We start from the raw sequence: 9,092 nt of genomic DNA, 5'->3' as shown, positions 1-9,092 counted from the left end.
CCTAGAGCCAACTACTATCCAATTACCATGCCAATGTTAAAGGTTGTTCTTTCTAAGGTATGAATTAATCTGTGTCAGGCATCAACTCTTGTATCTCTACATGATAATTATATCCTATTGGTTAGGCATACAATTAAACACATAAAAACCCATTAAGTGTAGAAGAATCATGTCAACCAAGTAGGACTAGCTTGATATTGGTCATCCTCACTAATTTATCTACTCTTCTTAATCTTAGTTCCAATAAACCTAATTGATATTGGTCATCCTCATAGATATATCTAACTATCTAAATGCAAAATTCCTAAAGGTGATCAATCATTAGAAACTCGAACCTAGAATAAAATACCCACAAAGATTAGGAATATAACATGGCATATAATCAGATAATAATTAACAAAGTACTTCGCAAATATTCATGTCATGGCTTCATCATAAACCTTAGAAAATAACTTAGTTACACATAGAAATAAAAATAAAAGAAAGATAGAACCCGGAGTCCATGGCAAAGTATGTCCCTAAGCTCTTCTTCACTTATTGCGGAGATGGTGAATGGTATAGTATAGTGTGGTAATATGAGGGATGCAGGGGTGGATGGATGATGGATGGATAGATGGATATCTTAGAGAGAGCTTAGGGCACTTATTTATACTAGAAAAATCCTAAAAGGTCTGGGAGAAATTTTCCTAAAACAAAACAAACTCCTAAACAATTAATTACACAAACTAGGAAAGAATCCTTCTTGACTTGGGAAACACGTCATCTATCTTGCACGCCAGTTTTGGGGTCGATTTATCTTCTGGAAAATTCTGTAAAAATATGGAAAACATAGCTTTATCTCTTATCTTTCCAGGCATATATCGCACGCCACTAGGAAAAATCGGAAAAGCCTTCAAATCTCTATTCTCCCACAGCTGTGCAATTCTGACGGGAAAACAACTTCTTCGGAATTGATTTGTAAAACTGGAATGAATGGCTCCATGGAAAATTATGAAATTCGGACACAACGATCTTCAGCCTCTTACCTTCCTTCTCCAATTAGCCTTGCATCAAACTCCTCCAGAAAGTCGAATTATCACCAAAAACGTCCTAAGTGCACGAAATGGCTGAAACTGGAAAATGAAAGTAATAATCAATTCCTTAGGGATAATTAATATGAAAATATGATAAATAATGCACCTATCACTAAGGTGCTCTTTTATTGGGAGAGTAGATCCTCTCATAATCATTTGTTAGGTTATCAGAGAAAGATTTGAATTCCAATTTCATGAAAGATAATAACTGTTTTTTAGATTGAATATTTCTAGCTGTACGTCGATCATTTACTGGTAACGCCATGGAATTCATGATCATGTGTGAAAAATAATTAAACTCAAGTTTCTTGGGTCCTAGTTTATATGTAAAATCCCATATATCCTGTTATGCTGGAATTTATAAACCTAATGTTAAGGAAAACATTTCAGATCCAGAAAAATTAACAAAGAGAAGAAGACTCGGCGAAAATTTCAAGAAGAACAAGGCATTCATCGCATAGAAATAGATCACAAATGTCTTACAAGATTTCACGTTATTAACCACAAATTGAACAAATCGAAAGGCAGAAAAATATGAATGGACAGATCGATTGCACAAAAATTGAAAGAATGAAACACAACCTTAATTCGAGAGGCTAACGCCAAATGCATGCAAATCTAGCTAGCTAGAGTTTACGTGCAAGTCTCAAATTTGAGATATATTCCTTTACGTTCTCTCAAACTACGCATACACAAGCGCATGATATTTGTTCTTGAACCAACGTACCCCATTCTTTACAGCAGTCTTGAATTTGGATTCAACGACGTAGGACTTGTAGTTGGCCACCCAACGTTGTCTCTTGAGCTCTGATTGGCTAGAGTTGTGGATCGAAGACGCTTTTCGTGAATACCTTTGATTTTCCCATGGATAACCTTCATGATCACGGTCACCATCAGGCATATATGCTGATCGATAAGTTGATTGCATCTCATCCATCTCTCTCATCTTTCTCACTTGCCAATCAAGGTTGATGAGCAACGAGAGAGAGAGAGAGAGGTGGACGAGGAAAACTTGGTTTTGAAGGGAGAGCGAGGAATTCTTATAGGGGGACTTGCGTTGCTGTCATTTGTCTCTCAGATGATGTTGATTAAATAAGGGTTGGGAAACCATTGTCTTAATTTGTGAGGACGTGACGAGTATACAACAACAACAAAATGAAAGAACGAGACGGTTCGTGAAACCGCTCAAACTTAAAGAGGGTTTCTTTGCCAAATTAATGAGCATCCAGAAATCTACTCCAACAAAAAAATGAGCATCTAGAAATAGATAATTGGTGAGCACCCGAAAAAAATAATTCCCTTTCTCTTTCACATTTCTTGCAAACTTCTTTCTCTCATATATTTTCCAAAAAAATAAAAAACTGCTTCAACACAATGTGTGGGCTTAGGCTAGTTTTAATTTGTTCTCTAACTTGGAACCTTCCATAGATACTCTTCTAGATTTATGTACTTTGTGACTCAGTCTAAGACAGAACTCTCATTATTTACATTTGCTATAAATATTTGGGGCTCCAGAAAAATGCGAAATTTTATGGATGCGTTAAAACTGTACAAACGAAAGGCAGAATTTCACCAAGAGAAAGAGAAAAGCAAAAAACAACTGGAAAAAAAATGGGAGTAAATTGTTGAGTGGTATTTTAGAAGTACAGTTTTCTCCCCACAAACGTCTCTCCCTTTCAATCCCTTCATATTTGAACGGTGACGATTAAGCCACGTCAAGTGTTGGATTTCTTTATAGAGCGGGAGAGACAAAGAGTAAGTGAAAGAGAAGGAAAAGGAAGAGAACGAGGTTTGGAGGGGGGAGAAGCATACTCTATTCATGTTACCTTCCAATTTGTTAGAGGAGACTTGGTATTATAGGAGAAACTTTTCATTGTGCCTAGAACATTGGAGATACATCACGTGTTTTTATATAAGTTATGCGAAATTTTATTTTTTAAGTTATTATCTTTTTAACACACGTATTCCACAATTTGTATAGTGACATGTGGTGTACCATCCCGTGTTCTGGTCACATTGAAAATCTCTCGTATTATAGGAACACCGTTGACTTATCAAAGCACTGTGATAGGTAAATGGAAGAGCTAGCTTTTTCTTGAGCTATTAAATCAATTATATATGAGTTTTGCATGCCCGGGTAATTAAAAACATGTTTAATATATGTGTAATTATTTGGACAAAAAATATTTTCATTTCTGGGCGATGTGTGTGTTTCAGTAAAACCCTAATACTAAAAGCAAACTAAAAAATAAGATTTCCAAAGGATTGAAAGAATATATACAGGTTCCAGGACAAGCAAGGAGAAGAATGGCTCCTAGAACTACATGCAACACCACCTAATCACACAAGGAACAACTTCATCCTTTCCTTCACCATTTGACACGCATGGTAGCCCGTCCCCAGAGAAAACTAACACTAACGAAAGAGGAGACACGAATGCGAACTTATACAGTGTGTGTGTGTGTAGATGCATTATCCTTGACTAGCTGAGGTTGCAGCAGGCTGTTAGCATAGTCTGCTCGGTTTGCAACTTTAGAGATTATCATAACATGTTACCACAATTTGAAACAACCCCCCACCCCCCCAAATTAACATTATTGGGTTATTAACGAATTATAAACAATGAGACCGACGTTGGAAAATCTCATTGTTGCTAATTTGTCTTCGGCTATATTAATCTCATTTAGATCGTTGATTATTTAGACTGTAGTATAACCATTTAGAGTTTAAATTCTAGGTTTTATACTCTCAAAAATAGACTTTTAACTTTTAAATCTCTGATTTTGAACGATCATTAACTCTATTAACAAGATGAAAGCTAAAGAAAATTCATGCATCTATATAACTTTACATGGCTATGAACTAACTCTCAGTCTAATAGTATCTTTTCTTAATATTGAAAAATGTCCCGAATTAGAATTCTCTCTTTCCCATTGATTAGGAAAATAAAACTTCACATGGCTAGCTAGACTTTATGATTTCTTAAGTAAGGTACTCAATATTAAGATTCTAATAATGAAGACATAAACATCTATTTCATAGCTTATGCATCGTTTGATGCATTGTAAAACAATGCTTGCCCATGTATGAGCTCGAACATGCAACTTTTTAGGGTTCTTCAGATGGCATCTGAACCATATAATTGAACACGCAAGTTTTCAACTACACACGAAATGACAGAAAAAGCTTTCTAATTAACCAGTTTAGTGAATTTTAAGACTCAAAGTCTCAAACGCAGATCAACATAATTTCCTTCATCTGTGATGGGAACAACCTGCTCGATCCTTTTAAAGTACGGGTCGTGAGGGTTTCTGGGAGCTACAACAGACGGGACCCGAGCAACACCAGCATGATCACCATTGATATTGCTTGTGGACCCACTAGAATAAACGGATATGGGTACACTTGCTGCTACCAGTTGATTTTGATCACGATGATCATGATTAGGAGGAGGAGGATGACGAAGATGTTGAACATGTTCTAACATGGCCATCCTTTCAAGCTGTCTTTCTCTTTTGTGTGCGTTTTGATGACCTCCCAATGCTTGAGAGCTTTCAAACTTCCGGCCACAGTAGTGACACTCAAACTTCTTGCTCTCGATGATCATGGCAACTTGGTCACTGTCATCTGTCACCGAAAACCCGAATAGCTTCATTTTCTGATGAAAGAATATGGTTCATGGAAATTGAAAACTAATGAAACTTATATATATTACTTGCGCCCTTAGAAACACCCAACCATACCCAAAGCTACTAAAGCACTATTGCATGGGCCTCCTCTAGTATTGCTTTTACTATTATTTGTCAGATATGTACGATTCGTTTGGAAAGTGAATTAAATAACTGAAAGGCGAATTTGAGAGTTCTTAGGCAAAAGATTTTTGAACCATATTATTGATAGTCTATTGCAAGGCGTTAGTCTACTTTCATTCTCCTTAGACCAACTCCAACCCTTGGAGTAAGTCCTAAAATTTACCATCTATTCCCCTCCCATTTCCTTCCAACCCTTGGGCCAATTTGGGATTTTGGGTTAGAAGCTAAAATTGGGCCAAATACCAGCCAGAAAATAGGACTAGGTTAGTAGAGGAGCCCACTTATGCGAGTGGAAGAGAGGGAGTTGGACGACAAGCGCTCAAAACCACTCGCTCCACATGAAGGACGCGCCCTAGCATTGCTCCAGCATTTATCATTGCTGCAAAGGGTAGCCTCACCCACGTAGGTGTGTCCAGTAATTGTTGGGCAAGAAAAGTGAGTCAACGGCTCTTTTGGATGATCAACGGTTGAAATTCAAACGGGCCGTTGGTTATCCAACGGTCAACATTTAATTTAGTTAATGTTTTTGTTTTATATTTATAATTTCATTGAATCAAACGGTTGATATCTAATATGATCAAATCCAACGGTATAAAAAAAAATCTAACAGCCCAAATTTAAATCTAACAGCTAAAATAATTAAAAAATATATATTTAACTCAAAATTCACCCAAATTTAATGATTTTTCAATATTTATCGGAATCTAAATATTTTAAGGTTAAAATGTTCATAAAATTAAATTAGGATACTTTACATAATTTTTTTTAGAAAAAAAATTACTTAAAAAATTAGCCTAAAGGGTTGGAGTATAAAAGCTGTTTATGGATTAAAATCTAAAATTTTTGGGCTAACAATTTTAGGTTTTACACCAAAGGTTGGATATGGTCTTAGTGTAGATAATTTCGTTTGTTTAAAAAAAATGATGAAAGCTTTTATAGAAAATGTTTTTGAATTCCAGAAACACTTAAATGAGTGCTTTTCAAGATTAACTTAAATTTTTATAACTAATATCAGCTTTCATCCTCTTTAAAATAAGATGTCTTTAAGCTAGAAAGTCCAAAGACATTCTTGACCTAAACGAATATAATTTTAATTTGACTTAGTTCTTGAAGGGGTGATTAATGAGACCTAAAAAATAGACGAATTATTAAAAAGAACATATCTAACTTTTCATTTTTGAAAAAAAAAAACAACAAAAATAAAAGACAATTCTAATGGTGAAGCCACAAAATTCAATCCATATAAAACTCAAAATTGAATAAATCATTGTACATAAGCTAGTATGCTTCCTATTTTGAAGAGAACGACTTTGTATAGAAACCCTTGAGCCGTGTTTGTTACTCTACTAGGCTCACCATTATTTCATTATATTATGAATGCCTCGTTAAGGTTCTTTTATTTCATTTTTGCCACTGACGATACCTCTTTTGGCATGTGGGATAGTACTCGCCAATTTCCTCCCTCATCTCTTCTTTCCTGGTCGACTTTGATTCGAATAAAAAAGTTTATGCCCCAATTCAATTTCCTCCCCTTCACCAAATTTCAGGAGCAACTTTGTTTGTGATGGTTCCAATTCAATTTTCTTTCTCTCACCTTTTGCATGTTGAAGTCCACATCAACATCGTATCCCTAAAACCTACGAGCTCAGCCCAGATTCAAGTTTTTCGACGTGTTTCCAGATGATTACCGTAACGGCCGATCTCGAAGTTGGTTTCAAACGAGTCCTATACTTATTGCATGTGAAGATCTGCTTCAAATTTGTGATTTCAATTTAATTGAGTTCAATTTTGGAAATTGTTATTAGCATTCCAAAATTCTCATTCTACACTCAAAACTTTCTATAATTAGAAAGAAAAATACATTTGTAAGGAGTGTAGAACGAGATTTTTGGAGTGTTATAACAGTTCCCTTGATTTTTACCCATTTTTCAATTTGCAACCATTTTGTAATACATACCAATTTTCTTTTGGGAACTTTAATGAAAAGATTCCGGTATTGTTCACTTAACGAAAAACCACATTTTTATACTAAAAAGTTAATCCTGTTGCTATTCACTTTATTATTTATTTTGTCATTTTCATTAAAACTTAAAGTTTTTAAACTCTTTTCATTAGTTTTTCTTTTTCTTTTGGTTTTACCTTCCACCTATATAATTATTATGTTTTTGTACCCATATTTTTAAACTTTTATTTGTACCCATAATTTTTTTTAATCTTTTATTTGTACCCATTTTATTTATCATGTACCACTTTGTTTTATATATACGTATACTGTATCAATTTTTGTTTGTAAAATGTACTCATCTTCTTTATGTAAAATCTATTCACTTTTTTTATTTATAATGCACCATAGTAAAATGTACTCTTTTTTTAATTTAAACGTACCAATATTTGATCTAAATATATACACATGCATATGTGGAAACGTGATAACGTAATTATAAACTAGTTATAGTTAAAAACAAGATACATGTTTAACCCGAAAAAAAATGAGATGGGTAGTGCGATTCACACATCTTTTTTACTTTTTACACACTTTTATTAATTTTTATCCATGATCTTCTTCAATTCATTCGATTTGACGACTGAAAATTAAGATGGGTGTGTGAGAGATAAAAGTGAATATGTGGATAACATCATCCAAAAAAAGTAATAAGATCATGATATGCATGCTATTGGTGGGAATGCAGGAATGTAGGCACCATAGGCTCACTAGGGCGAATGCCCCTATTCACATGTAGCACACCCCATTAAGAAAAATCTCTAACTCGGTTACTGTGCATAGTACTATATTTGATCCATAAATAGCTTGTAGCACAATCCTATCTCGTTTATTGGCCATGAATCGATAGAAGGGTTGAAAGCAATTGCCAAAATACGACAAAACGCTAAAAGGGCAAGGCTATATGCTGTTGCTGCAGCCTCCTGCACCTCGTGCAGGTAGGGGCCGGAGGGATCAAGCCATATATTTGTGTTTCCATGCCCAGAAAATTGAGCTTTTCCATCGGCTCTGCAGATAATAGTACACCCTACTTTTTTGTTTTTAGGTGAATACAGTCCCCTACTTTTTCTGTTTTCCCCCATATTAATTTTTGGACATTAGTCTGCCCTTAGCTTACGTAAGCACGCATCATAAACCGTTGTAGACACGAGGTGTGTAATTGGCTATCTTTCATTCATGTAAGATTTTTATAACAAATGATCTCTAAAATCGACTCTCACCATTAAGATGGTCTCTGAAATTGAAAATCAATAAATGTGGTCCATGAAAATAGGTGTCGCAAATCAATGTGGTCCTTCCGTCACAATTCTATTAAAAAATATGTTAAGTGCTAATGTGGCACGTAAATAGGTCTCATAAGTCCTTTTTTTTTCCTCACAAATATTCATTGAAGTTGACCTGCAACATCGAAATGGTCCCTTAAATTGAAAATTGATCAATGTAGTCCCTTAAGTAAGTGTCTCAAATCAATGTAGTCATTTCGTCACAATTCTGTCAAAAATTATGTTATGTGCTGATGTAACACATAAATGAGTCACACAAGTGTAATTAAATTTAAAATATTACAAATAGGCTTAATAATTTAATAGTTAATAAAAAAATTGTCAACCCAAAAAACCGAGTCATGTAATCACATCTGATCCCATATCACATTTCTATACCTCCTTCACTCTCTATTCTCTAAAAAAAATTCAATACACCCATTTTTACACACTTTGACACCCTTAATCCAATTAAACTTGGATCGAGATCACATTTAATGACGGCTTGGCCCATTAACAACGACTACTGAGACATCACCGTTAACATTTAGGCGATCAACATCCACACAACCATAATCTTGGAGAGCTTGTTCGGTGCTTCCCTGGTGGTCTAGTGATGCAAAGAACGACAAGATCTCCCTTGAGATAATGAGGTTATAACCGAGGTGCATCCATTGTTGGTTGAAAACTATTTTCACAAAAAAAATAGTTTTCTTCTATTATTCCTAATTTATATTGTAGTTTTCTTTTTATGTTGTCTCTTTCGCTTCTTCATTTTAGAAAAGATTGTAGCTTTTTTAGGAGTTGGTTAAGCCTTGTGCCTTTGAGAATTTATGGTAGCAAGCTCTTTTTGAAGTAGGCCTGGCTATAAGAAGAAGAAAAAAATTCCATTGTGCAAAAGGTATTTAAACAATTTTTTTAATTAATTATTAAAACCCACATC

General features: G+C 34.7%; 1 protein-coding gene and 1 long non-coding RNA gene across 2 annotated transcripts; both read right to left on the bottom strand.

Annotated features, from left to right (window-relative positions):
- Nucleotides 1-405: 405 nt before the first annotated feature.
- Nucleotides 406-2,132, bottom strand: LOC148691945 (uncharacterized). Its single transcript, XR_015955066.1, has 2 exons — nucleotides 1,801-2,132; nucleotides 406-1,112 (listed from the first exon to the last, which is right to left on the bottom strand). It is a non-coding gene; the product is annotated as an uncharacterized LOC148691945 (long non-coding RNA).
- A 2,161-nt stretch (nucleotides 2,133-4,293) lies between these two features.
- LOC137736195 (zinc finger protein GIS2-like) lies at nucleotides 4,294-4,728 on the bottom strand. Its single transcript, XM_068475516.2, has one exon. The coding sequence runs from the start codon at nucleotides 4,726-4,728 to the stop codon at nucleotides 4,294-4,296; it is 435 nt and encodes a 144-aa protein (XP_068331617.2).
- Nucleotides 4,729-9,092: the final 4,364 nt, after the last annotated feature.

This window comes from Pyrus communis, chromosome 13, assembly GCF_041283825.1.
Source record: "Pyrus communis isolate YQ-2024b chromosome 13, ASM4128382v1, whole genome shotgun sequence".
NCBI classification, from domain to species: Eukaryota; Viridiplantae; Streptophyta; class Magnoliopsida; order Rosales; family Rosaceae; genus Pyrus; species Pyrus communis.
Note: the sequence above shows the minus strand (reverse complement) of the source record. Positions and strands in the feature narration are given on the sequence as shown.

What these genes read in the sequence shown, in the direction of transcription:
- LOC137736195 (XM_068475516.2), bottom strand. Translation starts at nt 4,728, where the DNA reads ATGAAGCTATTCGGGTTTTCGGTGACAGATGACAGTGACCAAGTTGCC.